The 17,285-nt window shown below is 42.2% G+C and overlaps 1 protein-coding gene across 5 annotated transcripts in view; it reads right to left on the bottom strand.

Moving 5' to 3' along the window:
- The window catches only part of KCNAB1 (potassium voltage-gated channel subfamily A member regulatory beta subunit 1), a 434,576-nt gene that overhangs the window by 107,506 nt on the left and 309,785 nt on the right, over positions 1-17,285 (bottom strand). For all 5 annotated transcript variants that reach the window (XM_032630069.1, XM_032630072.1, XM_032630070.1 and 2 more), the window contains exon 2: positions 11,178-11,221. In XM_032630069.1, coding sequence (XP_032485960.1) covers positions 11,178-11,221 — 44 coding nt within the window. The remainder of the gene's footprint in view (positions 1-11,177; positions 11,222-17,285) is intronic.

Raw genomic sequence — 17,285 nt, 5'->3', positions numbered from 1 at the left:
TGTCAGCGCTAATTTAGCTACAGCTCATTACCTCATCACCCATTTTCTGTAATTGCATGTTGGGTAACCTCCTCCTCCTCTCATTTTAATTAGTAGTCAGATATAAAGTGAGCATTGATGGTATTTTCTGCTTTGCTCTCCTGGAGGTCCTCCTTTGCATATTCCAGGTGTTAGGATGAAGCTTTTATTTGCAAATGAGCCTCAGGTCTCACTGATCCTTCAACATGATGGGGAAGTATTAAAAAGGCAAAGCTACATGTTTATCCTGCTGAGGAAAATTCTGTCCATTAGGCAAACTGAGGAAGCAGAAGGTAAACATGAGCTGACTCAGCAAACTGTGAGCATACCTCATGCTACAGAAAGGGCTGGGAGAATTTTGATTTTCATCCTTGGCTACCAAAGACACAGAAAAGGCTCAGATAAGCTAAAATAAGTGGGGGAAGGGCTTTCAGGATCCAGGGATATCTTTTCTTCTTAACTCAGAGCAGAGAAACTCAGAGCACTTTAAGCAAGAGTGCTTTAAATTTCCTTTAGGAATCTGCATTCTGTGGTTGGGGTGGATTTAAACCCTTCCCCAGCTTCAGGGGTGGTTCTTGATTGCCGGCAGTTCTTCAGTGACTGATTCACAGATGGATATATAAGGCAGTCAGAGCCGATGGGATATATGGCTTGGAGCATGTGCAGCCATCTTGTCACTCTGAGGGCAGCCTGAGAATGGACAAGCCTCCAGCTTGCAGAGCTCATAGTCTGATCCCTGGATCAAGCCATTTGGGTCCACTGTCCCTATGAGCCTAAAAATTTCTGTTTCTGCTTAAGCTGATGCTTTTGCTTTGCTTCGAACTGGGTTTTCTGTTCACTGACTCTAGAAGGCTCCTGGTTGGTTTAGTAGTGCTAAAAATAACTGGGATTTTATTCCTAACTTCATCCAGCTGAGGCCTCAAAGGCCTACATACAAATCTCCATACATTTCCCCTCAGTGTGTTAACCCACAGCAGCCTACCCCTCAGGCATTTATACTGCCCTCCAGGAATGGCTCCCCATGGCCCTGCCTCACTTAAGCCAAGCACACCAGAGGCATGGCCCCAACCATACGAGAGGACAGCACCCCATCGGGTTCCCTCATGTTTTAGCCTCACTATTGGAGTAGCTCAACTGCATGGTTGATTGAAATTCAAACTTTCATTTTGGTTTTTATATTGCAAAGGGTATAGGAGGGAGTTCCCTGGCAGTCCAGTAGTTAAGACTCTGCCCTTCCAATGCAGGGGGCACGGGTTCGATCCCTGGATTTAAAAAAAATAAGGGGGTATAGGAAAATAATCTTATAAATGTACTCTTCATAAATGTAGAGTGTGTATAGGGCACAGTCTGGGTAAACAATATGAATACACTTGCATATACACAGGTATGTTTTTTCTTTGAGTACAGGAGCTATGGCAGGACTTCATGAGGTCTTTAGGTCTTCAGGGATGCACGGGAGGGTAAGTCATTCAGGGCATCCACACAGAAACAAAAGGTTTGCACTCAGCTGCCTTCTCACTTTGAAATCTCTTACGGAGACAGCTCACCTGATCATGCACCAGGGTCACAGATTCTGGCCCCCATTCTGCCTGTGGAGCTTGGACGGATCTTTGTCTACCCTACTCTGGAGAGTGATGCCAGGAGTTGTTTAGGCTCTGACGTTTTCTAGTTCTAAAGTAGAGTAAAGGCACTTTCACCCAGCTGCCACCCTGGAGTCTTAGTGAACTTGACTGTTGCCCATATCACGGCTGATAGAGCTGGAGGGGGCCTTACATGCCTGGTCCAGCTATTCACTTCTCAAGGAGGAGAGAGGTGCAGAGGGCAGTGGCTGTGGGCCCATGGAGACTGGAGGCGGGGGATGGCGGGGAACAGGCGGCTGGTGGAGGGGCAGGAGATGCGGGCTTTGTCGTCTCTACCACTGGCCTTGAACGAGACATGTCTCCTCTTCCTGCCTCTGTTTTTCTCATCTGTAAAGACAGGGATGACTGCAAAGACTAATTCCTCTCACAGCTGTGAGACCATGTTTACAAACTGTCATCACTTCCAACACATTGCCCATATCTGGGTCTGGGGAAAACCTTTTCTCCCCCACTATCTGATGGTTTTGCAACTACTTGTTTCACTTTTGGATCACAGATTAACAAATGAGGGCTACTCATCCTTTTATAACTGCACTGAGGGAGATTAGGGTGTGTGTGTGTGTGTGTGTGTGTGTGTGTGTGTGTGTGTGTGTGTGTATGTACACTTGAGGTTGTGTAGACTCTTCTGCTTCCTCTTCTCCAGTTCTTCCCTGAACCCAACTCTGACAATGTGTGGGGCATCAGGCTGTCCGTTTGTCACCCAGCTGTGTCTTAGCTCCTGACACCCTCTATGAGGGGAGCAATGGCACATGGTCGGCAGCCACTGATAATTCAGAGGGCAACCAAGCTGTCAGCAATTCTGAAGATGGATTTTATCCATCAAAGTAGAAAATGAGGAAGAAATATTCTAAAACAATTTTATAAAAATATAAATGCCTCTTCATTTTTAATGTGTATGCACCATGGCATTTATTCAAGGTAGATGTTCCAGGAAAAGTGACAAGCCTATAATTCTCTTGTTATATGTTTAATATTCATGCACGATTTAAATTCTGTGGGTATCCTGGTCTTAAGATAGTTCACTCTGTGTTAAGCAAAAAAATTGGTAAACGTTCTGAGAGAAGAAATTGCCCTTTTAAAATTGTTTCTCGTGTCTCAGAGGCATTTTATAAATACTTAATGTTGTCGTTGTTATGTTATTATAATAATAGGAGAGATGGCTAGTTTACATTGGGTTTAGCAACAAGAATGAGAGTCACAAAGGGTGTCAAAAATAATATCATTCATGTTAAACATTTAATGTCATGTTTTCCCAGTGTCAAAATATTTAGTGCAGTGAGAGCATCTCTAAGGCAGAGGGAGATGAGCCAGGAGTACATTCTGCACATATGCAACACATTAAGAAGAAGCCCACACAGTTTAATCATAAGATTCACTGCTTTTGCTCTAGAAGGTTCCCTCGGCTAGGGCAGGGCACAAGGCAGACAGGCCCAGGTGGCAGGCGCTGAATGGAAGGGGAGGTGAGCTCAATCTGCCCACCCCAGGAGCCTTCCCAGGACACTGGCTCCAGAGAACCCCGAGGACAACTCTGAGCTGGGCAGGTTTTCCTCTTGGTGACCGCAGTTCAGGTGGAGATGCCTCAGCCAGCTCCAGGGCCTGGGCCTGGAGGCAGCAGCCAGGATAGAAACACAGCCAGCACCTGGCTCACCAGATACCAGTCCACACATGTTGCCATCTCCTTCCACCTGGTGAGGACAACGGGTTCCAACCCTACCACTATGCCTCAGAATCATCGGGACAGTCTTTTTAAAACACCTGTGCCTTGGGAGACTCTTATTCAAAAGGTCTGGGTGGAGACTGGTTATCTGCTTTGTAAAAAGCACCACAGCTAATTCTGCTGTGCAGCCAGAGTTGGGAAGAAACACCTCTTGAGAGACTCAGTGTCTCCAAGGTGTTAAATATTTTACTTTATGACTTCATTCCTTCAAGGATGAAGTGTGAAAGGTCTGCCTGAATGAACACAGGACAAGATTCTCGTGGAGTCAGTTTGCTCTGCCTGGGAATTACCGCCTTGAGGTTTATGGAAATCAGGCACCAAAGGCACAGGATGTTCCTTCCCTTCTTCACTGCTAGATCCAGACCCAGCCCTGTCTGGCAGGAACACGTAACATGCCCTCCTGACCAGTGAACAGCCCAGGAGGACTCCTTTGGGGATGATGGTCTTCTACATGAGGATCCATATGTGCTCAGCTGAAAAAATGAGCAAGTGACCACATACCCCCTGATCTGTGCTCCTCCCACCTTCCCATAACCTTGCTCACTCCCTAGAAATACCTGACTGTTTGCTTTGCCACGTATACCTGTGCAATGTTTCACAAAACTAGCAAAATGCTTTTATTAGTTAGGGTTCTCCAGAGAAATAGAACCTTATAATTTCTTATAAAATTTGTTATTATATATTTATATATATATAAATATATTTTATACTTATATATATTATATATAATTATAATATATAATAAAATAAATTTACATAGAGAGAAATTGAGTATATATATATATATATATATATATAGAGAGAGAGAGAGAGAGAGAGAGAGAGAGGGAGAGAGAAAGAGAGAGAGAGAGATTGATTTATTGTAAAGAATTGTGTCCCATGATTGTGAAGGCTGAGAAGTCCCAAGATCTGTCTTCTGCAGTTCAGGACCCACGATAACCCATGTATAGATTCAGTCTGAGTCTGAAGGCCTGAGGACCAAAAGAGCCGATGGTGTGTAAGTTCTAGTCCAAAAGCCAGCAGGACCCAGGAAGAGATAATGTTTCATTTTGAGTCCAAGGGTCAGGAACATCTGATGTTCTAGCTCAAAGCAGTCAGGCAGGAGGAGTCCCCTCTTATTTGAGGGGGCTCAGCCTTTTTGTATTATTCAGGCCTTCAGCTGACTGAAGGAGGCCCATCACCCACATTAGGGAAGGCAATCTGCGTTACATAGTCTATGAATTCAAATGTTCATTACATCCAAAGTCATCCTCACGACACACCCAGAATAACGTTTGACCAATTCAGGCACCCTGTGGCACAGTCACAGTTGACATAAAATTAACCATCACATGCCTTTCTTCCTGCAAGCCTCTTATGTGGAGGGAAGCACGTATATCCCACAGTGAGTGGCACAGGGTAAAGTCTGCCCCTTTTGAGCGCCTGTAGGAGCAGCTGCCTGCTGTGGGGTGTCACCTCCAGTGGCATGAATCAGAAGCGGCCCCTGCTCCTAATGTGTGTGGGTAGATGCCCCTTCCATCTGCAGCAGTGAGAGCCCTGCTGCATACTCTGAGCCCCAATCCAGCCTAGACTCGTGTCACTGTGTATAGAGTAGAGCCCCTGGTCCCTGACTCATGTTGGGGATAACCCTCGATGCTGGGCCTCTCTCTATCCCCTCTCCTCACCTCCACTTGGCCTTCTCAGTTTCTGTGTTGATACGTTACTGGAGAAAGCCAAAGAACCAGGTTGGCTGGACTGCAACATTTCATGATTTCTGACTTTCCCTGGATCTTCACTATTACCCACTGTGCATTTTGTCATTCCTTAGAGATTGATCCACGTACCCAGTCATACATTCAATAACTATATTTGTGCACCTACTACTTGCTAGATACTGTGATCTGCTGACAGTATGATACGGGTGTAGAAAAAACAGAGGTGATCTCTGGGAGCATGGAATCTGACAGACTCCAAAAGGCAGGTGTCCTAAACCTGTCTAAATACCTCAGTCCTCTGTATTTGCAGGTGACCTCAGTGACAACCATGGGTTCAGCCTTGTTAGAATTTCCTGGGTCTTTATTTCCAGCTGGAGCTCTCTCCAGCCCTCCCCGTGCCCCCTGGATATCTGAGGCTGAAGCTGGCAGGCTCTCGGGTCTCCTCTTCCCAACACTGCTCCTGCTTCTCCTCCATTCTCCTTCCTCTTACTGCTCCCTCCTGCATCTCCTTCTTCTGAGATTTCAGCCCGTCCATCTGCACACCCAACCCAGGAACTGGGGCACCCTCCCCTGCTCAGGTAGACCTCTCATTCTGCATCCCAAGGTCACCGAGTCCTGTTTATTTTTCCTCCTAAAAAATCACCCTCTTCCTGTACATCTTTAATATCACTATCTCATCATCTTGACTCCAGTCTCAACCCTTTCCCCCTCTAATCTAGCCTTCGCATCATTGCCGGAAAACAATTCTAATACATCTTATCATGTCCTACTCCTGATCCAAGTTTTTCAATGGCTTTTCACAAGCTGGAGCAGGGTTTTAAAACTCTTTTTTTTTTGGAAGAAGGATGCTTATTTTCCTTCAAAATGTAATATGAAGCACTAAAAAGAAATGAGCTATCAAACCATGAAAAGACACGGAGGAAACTTAAATGCATATTACTAAGCAAAAGAAGCCAATTGCAAAGGCTAGATACTGTAGGATGTCCATACTATATGAAATTCTGGAAAATGCGAAACTATGAAAACAGTAAAAGGATCAGTGGATGCCAGGTGTTAGGGGTCAGAGAGAAATAAATAGGCAGAGCACAGAGGATTTTAAGGGCAGTGAAACTACTCTGTATGATACTATAATGGCAGATACCTGTCATTACATTTGTCCGAACCCACAGAATGTAGAACACCAAAGTTATACATATACCCAGTGTAAACTATAGTCTTTGGGTGATAATGGTGTGTCAGTGCAGGACTGTAACAAATGTACTACTCTGATGTGGGTTGTTGATAGTGGGGGAAGTTGTGTGCATATGAGGTAAGGGGAAATTTCTGCACTTTCTGCTCAATTTTGCTGTGAACCTACTCCTGTTGTAAAACATGACGTCATTTATGACATACTACATTAAAATTTTACATTTAAATTTACAGTAAAAGTCATATTTATATTTTCATTTAGAAAAAGTGGAGCTACATTGATGGAAGCGGTGGCAATGGAAGGAGGAGGGCAGGGAGAGGTGGAGCCCTGCCCATGCCTCATCCCCCGAGTATTCCCTGAGACCTTGGGGATGTAGGACTTGGAGGAACACCAGAGACCTAGAGGACTAGAGCTCAATGCCTTAGCAAGGCAAACAATGGCCCTCCTGATCAGGCCTAGCTTTCCTTCCAGGCTCGGTTCTTGTGGTTCCCTAATACCCTGCATTCGAAATATTCTGCACATACACTAGTGTTTCCCACAGTACCTCCTGCTCCATGGGTCTCCCTCCAGGCCATTGCTCGTGTTGCCTCCTCTGTCTTGCATCCTTCGTCCTCTTTCTCTACTTAATGACTCCCTTCAAGTCTCAACTCAAGCAGTACTTCCCCTGTGAAGCTGCTCCAGATGCCCCAAAAGACCTTCCTCATGCTTGATTCATCCTGTACTCTCCATCATGGCATCCGTCCAATGCACTATTTTTGTGTGCCTGACTCCTACTACGCTGTGAGCAGTTTGAGAGCAGGGCCCTTGCTTCTTTCATCTGGATATCCCCTGCAACCAGCATGATGCCTGGCTTCCTAAATGTTTGCTGAGAATGAATGAGTGAATGAATGAATGAATACATAAATTCTCTCTTCCTCTCTCAGAAGATGATCCCACTTCCCACTAGACTGAGATGATGTTCAATCACTCTTTGGTGGATTTTCTCCCTTCCCATCAGTTTCTTTGACTTTGGGTCTTGATAGCAGTGGTCAGTGTATTAATAAATCAGTCCAGCCACAGCAGCCCACAGGCAGGTTTCCACTTTATTTTTTTCCCCTATTCTTTTGTTAGCAGAACTGTGTTCCTTTAGATGTATCTTCAGTTCGTCCTTGGGTTATTTCACCTTTCTGCTTCCATTTACATATGCTCTTAGTTTATCAAAAGGAAGCTTGGCAGGGCAAGAAATTCCCAGCCTGTCCTTCTCTGGTGGAGAAGAAAGTCAGAATTGTTAGCTTTAATATGACCTTTAAGGTACTTCAATAAAAGACATCTGTAGTTGTGTTATTGCTTGGAATATTTAATACTTAATTTTCAAAGCCTCAGTTGAACACGGGCTGTATCTGAACTGATATCCCAAGCCTATAACAGTAAACCCAGCTCCACCTGGACTTGAGAGCTGAGGTTTGCAGAGCCTGACAAATTATCTAAGCCTGGTGCATTATTCCTTTCTATGATTTTTTTTGGTCTCCTATGGTTTACGGAGGTAGCTCAGAAAAGTTCTCAAAGAATACTTATTCAAGCTTTGTTACATGTTTTGAATGAAGCCAGTCAATCCCATGAACTTCCTTGTTTCCTCCTAATTTTTCATGCAGTATCTAATCACAAGCATTCAAGCTCTTAGAAAAAACTTGAAGCTCAAATCAGGACTTTCTGCTCCTGAATCAAGTCTGTTTCAAAGTTCACCAAAATAGCTACAGCTCACACACAGTTTTAAAAAACTGTAGTCTGCCCTCTGGAGACTCATTTACATGTGGCACTTCATAGGCACCTGAATTTTTTATAGTCTTAGGGCTTTCGGTTGATTTTCTCAGTCCTTTTGATGAAATTATTTTCCACCATAGATACTGATTCTATGAGATAATTGTGTATGATTACCATATTTCTTAATTCATATTTTCTTAAATTGCTATATTTCTTAATTTCCTTCAATAATAAATAGTGAATAGTTATTTACCATTAAGCACTCTCAAAAAAAGCTAAGGTTAGAATATCCCTGATAATGAATCTACAGGGTCTTTCAAATACAAGTAAGTGGTAACAAAATCAAAGCCATAAATTAAGCAAATGTCAAATTCCCTTAGTCTTATGGGGAGCAAAGACCACCCTCACCTCCCAAATCATATCATTAAGAAGAATCAGAAAAACTCAGGCATCACTAGCCTTCAATGTTTTTGCAATACTGTAAAAGGAGGCAGAAATTGTTGCCACTATCTTTTATTTATTTTTTGTTGCCACTATCTTTTATTCTTTCACTACCATCCCTTCCCTGGTCTCCACACTTCCATTCAACAGGGTTCAAGAAACCCTCCTCCCAATTCCTCCCCCCAACTAGCTTTGGATCTCACATCATCAGTCCCCTCATGTTGTAGTCACGTACCCATCCCTAGTCAATCCCTCTCATCTGAAACTTTTAGCTCTGGTTCACTGTCACTCTCTCCAATATTAGTTTTGCCATATGTTTCAGTGATTTCAATGACCCCCAAAGTCATCCTTCCCTGAACCTTTATCTTTCAGGCCCTTGACCTCTTCTGGTCTACTGATCTTGCACTCAGCACAACCTCAGCCACTCTCCCCCAATGGACATGCCTTAGACTTTGTCATTACCAATAGCTGAACCCCCCATGACCACAGTTTCAAGCATCCCCCTTTCAAACCACCACTTTCTATTCTTCCAACTTACTATCTCTGCTGATCTTACTCCAACAATCCTTTGGGCCTCTGGAGGTACAATTCACTGATCCTGCCCACTTTTCACTGTCCCTCTGCCTCCTCATTTTCCTGGCTTCAGTCCTCATTTTCCTCCCTGCTCAGCTTCAACCCCAAAGTCCACCATTACAATCACCCCTCTGCATAAACTCTCAGCATCTCTGCCTCTCTTTTCTTATCTTATGCCCTTGAAAAACCCCACCTGGACCTGCATGGTTGAACAAGACTGGAGAAAAAACACACAGCCATAGAGATGGTCTCACTTCAAATTTATTAGCATGAATCTCAAGCAGATCCTTAATGCTGTCTGGCCACTTTGATCCATCCCCTTGGTCCATTCACTCTTCTGCTCTCATCATCCTCTCTCTCCTCAAACTTTCAACACCTCCCTTTCATCCTCACTAACAGCTGATGACCTTGCTTCTGATTTCACTGAGAATACAGAAGCAGTAGAAGATAATGTCTAAAGATACCGCCACTGCCAACCCATCAACCCACCTACCAGTCTCAAAGCCCATGTACTCTGCCTTCTTTCATGTTACTTTCCTCTTGTGTCCTCAAGAAATCATTCCAGGTATTTTTCTTCTCTACTTATCTTAACCATTTTTTTCCTTCTCAAAAGAATTTCTTAATCAGTATGTAAATATACTGTCATTTCTTTTGTGTGTAAAGGTACCCTCTCTGACCACACTTGCCTGTCCAGCTTCCATTCCATTTCTAGGCTTCTCTTTATAAAAATAGTCATCAAAAGAGCAGCCGCCAGTGTTTCTCTTAAACCTATTCCAATCATGCGTGAGCCCCTGACTCCACCAAAACCGATCTTTTCAAAGTCATCAGTGACTTCCATGTTGCTAAACTGAACGATCAATTCTTGGCCCTCATCTTGCTTGACCTACGAGCAGCGTTTGACAGGGCTGGTCTCCATCCCTCTTGAAACGCTGGATTCTTAGGACTCCCTGGTCTCCTGGTTCTCCTCCTCCATACCCACTGCTTGTTTTCAATGTTCTTTGTTGGCTCTTCCTCATTTCCCCAACTTCTTAATGGACTTCCCAGGTCACAGACCACGTGCTTTTGCTTTCTGTAATATCTATGCTCACTCCCTTAATATTCTTATTCAGTCTCATGGCTTAAACAGTTTCTACATGTTGGTGACTCTCAAGTCATCCTACATCCAGCTCACATCCTCTCTTCTAAACTCTAGATTCATATATCCACTAGCCTATATACCTCTTTTCTTGGATGTCTAATATGTCCCAAATCAGTTGGCTCTCCCTCCTTCCTAAGTCTCTCTTCCTTCATTCTTCCACATCTCACTTACTGGCAACTCCATCTTTTCTGTTTCTCAGGCAAAAAAACCCTTACAGTCATATTTGACTCTTCTCTTTTCTCTTGCATCCCAAATAGAGTCCAACAGAAGATCTGCCAGGCTTGACCTTCAAAACATAGCTATAATCTGACCATTTCTCACTACTTCCTCAGCTACCATCCTGGTCTAGACTCTCTTAGGTTACAGAAATAGTTCTGATGATGTTGAATTGCCTGAACACCAAGGTTGCCTTTTCCCTTGTCTGGGGGATGTCTGAAAGCTGTATGCTACCCCAAGTCTCACACTCAGATTTTACCATTTCAGATTCATTCTTATGATATTAAAATTGCCATCTCTACTTACTATTCTTTAAATATTTACAGCTTCTGGGGGGAAATGTATATATAAAACTTTGTCCCTAAAACATTTAAGGTACATTATAAAAGTACATAAAATACATTAAAATATAGAAAAAAGTGAGAAAATTAGGCAAAGGGAAGATAAGGATAGAAAAAAATTCATATGATGCTGCAGGTGAGGTCAGCATACAAATACATGCCATGAGGTTCTTCACACTTGCTAAATGGGAATAACAGAGGAGTCCCTTCCTCTAAGATGTGCTTTAATATCAGGTTTCTTTTTGCTTAATGGGCCCCCATAAGGCATCATGATCACAGTGGCTCCTTGAGTCTGAGAAGGGGAGGGCTGTGTGGGGCAGGAAAGGCTCAGAAGGAGAAATGAGGCAACGTTGGTCACGAAGTCCCTTCTCACCTGAGACTGGGTCCTACCTACACCCCAGTCATTCCCTGGTATCCTCCCCAATCTCCCACCTCCCAGCCCACCCCCACATGATACCCTGAGTACTTACCAAGACCCAAGCAAGAAACTCTGAGTCCTGATTTTCCAAGATTCCTAGAATAAAAATAAAGCAACACATGGTCATTTCATCAGGTGAATTTTAACTGGGAGTATTAAATCTCACTTAAAAATTTTTTTAATTGAAATACAGTTGGTTTGCAATGTTGTGTTAGTTTCAGGTGTATAAATCTCATTTTTGATGATGTTGCTCCTGACTAGAGCCATGGTAGAGGCAGAGCCTCAGACGCAGGCCTGTGGTTTGGGGAAGAGACTCTTTCATCTCCATTTGGGCACTAGAAAGCCCAAAATGTGCTCAGGCTCAGCACAACAACAAAGTGTCCCCACAAAACATAGCTTTTCAGACCTAATGATCTTCTTCATTAATTTGCTTACAAATGTATTGTCTCTCTCCTTCTAGAATGTGAGTTCCTTGAGGGCAACTTGATGGATAGGGATTATTAAAAGAACAAATACAAAATAATCCTTTAGGCTATTTAAACTAAATTTTATATATATATATATATATATATATATATATATATATATATATATACTTAACATCTTTATTGGAGTATAATTGCTTTACAATGGTGTGTTAGTTTCTGCTGTACAACAAAGTGAATCAGCTATACACATACATATATCCCTATATCTCCTCCCTCTTGAGTCTTCCTCCCACCCTCCCTATCCCATCCCTCTAGGTGGTCACAAAGCACCGAGCTGATTTCCCTGTGCTATGTGGCTGCTTCCCACTACCTATCTATTTTACATTTGGTAGTGTATATATGTCCATGCCACTCTCTCACTTTGTCCCAGCTTACCCTTCCCCCTCCCTGTGTCCTCAAGTCCATTCTCTACATGTGCGTCTTTACTCATATCCTGCCCCCAGGTTCTTCAGAACCATTTTTTTTTTTTTTTTAGATTCCATATATATGTGTTAGCATATGGTATTTATTTTTCTCTTTCTGACTTATTTCACTCTGTATGACAGACTCCAGGTCCATCCACCTCACTACAAATAACTCAATTTCATTTCTTTTTATGGCTGATATATTAAAAAAAAAAAAACAAAACACTACACAGGGACTTCCCTGGTGGTCCAGTGGTTAAGAATCCACCTTCCAAAGCAGGGGATGTGGGTTCGATCCCTGGTCGGGAACTAAGATCCCACGTGCCACGGAGCAACTAAGCCTGTGCACCGCAACTACTGAGCTGGCACCCTCTGGAACCCACATGCCACAACTAGAGAGAAGCCCGCACACTTCAACAAAGAGCCTGTGTGCTGCAACAAACGATCCCGCATGCCGTAACAAAGATCCTGAGTGCTGCAACTAAGACCCAATGCAGCCAAAATGAATGAATGAATGAATAAATAAATTAATTAATAAAATAAAATAAAATAAAAATAAAAAAGCTGAAAATGCAAACCTAAAAAAAAAAACTACACAAAATTCCTACAAGAAGGTCGGATAGTCCTTAAACGATTCTTCCTTTCCTCATGAACACCTTTGCTTTTCATCCTTAAAAGTTAATCCAGGGAAAGGAAATATATTTTCATTCTCTAAGTAGGGAGAGAACTAGGTGCTCTAATCTTCACTGTAAAGTGTTTGTCTGTGGAGACCCAGACCCAACCCATTTTTCTGTCATCCACCTAACTGCCATCAGAGAAGAAATCAAATTCTCAGAGAGAGGATGCCTCATAGAATTTTGTAGGGGTCCAGTGTGAGGAGATGAATCTTACACTATTGAAACATGGTAGAAAAGTGTATTCCTTATTCTCTGATCAGATGCTCTTATAAGAGCACAACTTTTCTCCTTGCTTCTACCCAAACAAAACAGCACCAACTTTTCCAATAAAATTTTCCACAGCTCGGTTCTTCCAGGTTCTCTCTTGATTCCTCCACAGTTTGCCTTCTTTAGAGCTAGTAACCAGTGCTCTTGTTTTTACATCTATTTCTTTTCCCTGCTTGCTATTATTGTCTATAAAATTCCACCTAAGCAACACATTTCATTTCCTAGCATGGTCCAAAGTACATCACACTACAGAGTTGAAAGACCCATTTTTTTCTGCATTTGTTGTAACTAGCTAGGTGACCTTGGAGAAATCACTTCCTTCCTTGGAGTTCAATTTCTTCATAGTACGATGGGGTATTTATACTTATGCCATTCATTCAGCATCACTGTGGTGGGGCTGGAACATGATAATGTATGCTAATGTGTTCACAGTAAACGAATGCAAAGCGTAATTATTTTTGGTGCTTTCTGACTCTACTCACCCTCTCACAGACATAGTGCTAAATTTTCCATATGAATTGGATATGTCCACCTGGCAGGAAACTATCACATAAAGGTATGTGTGAAAAATATTTTGAACTGCTAAATAGGAGAAAAATAATTGGACCTCTCCCATGAAAATAATTTGCACCAGGAATTGTTCTTTTAGTAGTTTCTCAGAAAACCACAGGATGTACAGCCAAAAGATCTTGCTTTGTGGTCTAAAAGTCTACTTTTTTGGGGGGGGGCATGTGGGATATTATTTCCCCTACCAGGGATGGAACCCATGCCCCTTGCAGTTAAGCGCCGAGTCCTAACCACTGGACTGTCAGGGAATTCCCAAAGTCTGCTGATTTTAAAGGATAGGAATCTAGAGCAAAAGCTATATAGTGGGGAGAAAAAAAAAAGACCTACACCAGAACAAAAAAAGCAAAAAAATACATAAGTGAATAACAGTCTTCCAGGTAGAGATACTTGACATTGATGAATTAGTGAAGATTTATTCACAGGTTACCATGTTCAAGGCAACGTGCAAGGACATGCAGATACAGAGAGGAACAAGGCACAGTTTACCCTTAAGGAGTTCTCTATCCTCTACCTTTTCTGAGGGACACAGAAAAGCAACCATATAATCACAATACAGTGGGGTATATCCTCCCATGGAGGTCTTTGAGAGCACATGGAGGAGCTATCTCAGGTTTGTATTTGCATAACTATGTGGGTGTCATGGGGGAAAAGATCAAGGTAAGGAGTTTCACGTAATTTTAATATCTTTCAGTGACTCTGCGCACAATAGGGAACTGTAACTTGGTGCAGAAAACTATGCAAAGGAAGAAATTTTTCTAACAAACTCAAATAGGGCAAGGTTATGACACTGGGCACTTGCTGAGCAGCATCTCAGCACCCAAGGTAGGGAGACCTGCCCTAAGTTTCCTTGCGACGGTGACTTAGGGAGATAATGATCACTCTGCTATGGGTTTGGAAGCCACACTTGAGAAACTTGAGAGTTGTCAGCCAACACAAACTGCAAAGTAACAAGTACTCAACATGGCCCATTTTATTGCCATTGCTGTTTAAACACCCAGGCCAGATTTTCTGGAATGAAAGCCTTAGAAGATTTTGTACTGTAAGAAAAGTTCAATTAGAGACAAATATTGATACAGTGATGATAGGTCCCGCACTGAGCCTTAGTGTTTTTATTTCCTTTAACTCTTTCTCTGAATATTTTTACCTGCTGGAAGGAATGATTACCAAATAGAGCTCGTTGTTTTTATTTTTTATTTTTGATATTTATTTATTTGGCTGCGCCAGGTCTTAGTTGCAGCACACGGGATCTTTAGTTGTGGCACGTGGGATCTAGTTCCCTGACCAGGGATCGAATCTGGGCCCCCTGCATTGGGAGCAGGGAGCGTTAGTCACTGGACCACCAGGGAATTCCTTACAGTTGGTTGTTTCTAAAGTGAGAGGTATTTTCCATGCATAAGCCATATCTGGTCTCTAAGTCTTATTTTTTCCAGGGGTAATCCCACGTTCATGTCTGCACAATACTAAGTGGAGGTAAGGTAATTGTTTAGCCCCTCTGATCCATTTAAGCTCTGCTGGATAACAGAAGCCCAAATACTTGACACATTTGATCTAATGAGCCTAAAATACATCATCTGAAAGCTTGTTTGTGTGGCTATAACACCGAATAATGGCCAAGTTTACACATCATGCTGGGCTGTGACAGATGTCCTGGAACCTTCTCTATCCCAATCATAAGGAATTTTCATGCACACTTCATGACCTTGTGTGGCATTGTGCATTGAAACAACTTAATGTAATTGCATTTTATTTCTTAATTCCTCAGCGTTAGCACAGGTGAGCCCATAAAAAGATTCTGTAAGCACATCAAATGTATAATTAGATTGATTGAATTTCTTTGATTCAAAACAGTTGCATTGTACTGGTTTTCCTATTTTATCTGTGTCAGATATACCAGAAGGAAGTTTCACTGTGTTCATTTTTAGTATGCGCTCCTGTTCAACTCAAAATAAAAGCTCCTCTTTCCCAGGTGAACCTGAGCTGCTCGTCTGCTAATATTAGAAATGAATGACATCAGTATGGGGGCACGGGACACATAGCTTTGTCAGTCAAATTTTGGAAATCCTAAATCTTAAATCAAAGCTTCAGGAAAGAGTTACTGCAGAAGGGATATAGCTTCTTGAGAAGCCAAGGTTACATTTCTTCTTTCTGAAGGCAGAATTGTCCTCTCAGTGTCTGAACTTGTTTTAGGACAATGGTTAGTTCCATGGCAGATGCATTAAATATAATTTCTAGTGTCATTTTGTGGAGCATCCATCATGCACTTTTTATTTTAAGGCGATAATAGAATTGTGAGAACTAAAATCCAGTGTCACTTAGGCACAGTATCAAATGCCATTTGATGCTTACAGGTCCTTTACAAATCAAAAGATGCTTAAAGCAGAAGATTAGCAACCTAAATGTGCTGTTTCAAATTGCTTGCTTCTGAATACATATATCTTAGACATTACTCAGAGTTGTAAACTGCTTGGAAGAGAGGAATAGCTAGCTAAAATAGGTATCTTGCATTTGACCAAGAAAGATGCATATCGCATAGGACAAAAATCCCTTATTTAAAGGTTGACACAACAGAGACAACCTGAAAGCACAGGTAAGGGACTCCAGTGGCCTTGTCAAGCTGGCAGAAACAAGTTTGGTTTGACCTGGTTTTCATGTGCTCAGATCATTACATCATCTGCTGTTTTAGTCTACTTGAACAACTTTCTGGTCCCTCTAAATCACACTCTGCTGTGTGCGGTGCCCTACCTGGAAGCTACTAGTCAAATCTGGGGTATGGAATGAAAGAAAAAAAAAGAAAGAAAGAAAGAAAGAAAGAAATGTACATTTAATCTTTCCTGAAAAATCCAGAGCAGAAAGTATGTGCATTTGTCAGCCAGCTGGTTTTGATAGTTGTATGAGAACCGTGAAGGTGACTACAAATGGTAATAACGTTTTCTTATGAGGGCACCGTTCATCACTGTTGATAGTGAATAATGATTCATTTGGAAACCACCAGGCACATAAATGACTTAGCCATGCATTTGGATGACAGACATTGATAAGTAGCACAATGAAACTTTCTTTCCTTTATCTAAGTAGCAGCAAAGTAGAATGGGATTATTTCAGATTTTTTGATTTAAAGGTTCAAGTCATTGTCTGTTGTAAATTCCAACTAGGTTCTTTTTCATTTTCTTTGGACATATAAAATCACCTGTTGGTCTGTGTCATTCTAGAAAAGTCTACAGAAGTATGGCAAAAAGAGACTTCCCTATAATTAATTAATTAGTTCAATAGAGACGTACTGAGTTTCAACTACATACCAAGCCTTGTATTAGGGTGTGGGGATGGGCTGAGTAGCAGATAGTTGCTGCTTTCATGGAGCTTACATCATAGAAGGGGAAACATGTCAAATAGTGAATTGATTATTTGACCATAGTACTAAATAAAAGAACAGTATGCCCTAAGTGAAAAATTGCCCTGTTGGGGAAGCTGACCTGGTCTGGATGGCCAGGAAAAGCTTCCCTAGGGAAGCAGCATTTAAACTGAAATCCAAACAAGTAGGAAGTAACTTAATGAAAAGAGTAGGGATCAGCATTCCAAGCAGAGTCAACAGCACATGCAAAGGCTCAGAGGCTGGAGGAAGCATGGGTAATTGAAGAACTAAAAGAAGTACAGGTCAGGGGAAGAGTAGGGCGCAGAGTGAGCCCAGGTGAGTCTGCTGGGGGTGGTACGAAGCAGCTCAAACTGGGCCTTACCGATTATGTTACCGATTTTGGTCTTA

Source organism: Phocoena sinus, chromosome 4 (assembly GCF_008692025.1).
Source record: "Phocoena sinus isolate mPhoSin1 chromosome 4, mPhoSin1.pri, whole genome shotgun sequence".
Lineage (NCBI taxonomy): Eukaryota > Metazoa > Chordata > Mammalia > Artiodactyla > Phocoenidae > Phocoena > Phocoena sinus.
Note: the sequence above shows the minus strand (reverse complement) of the source record. Positions and strands in the feature narration are given on the sequence as shown.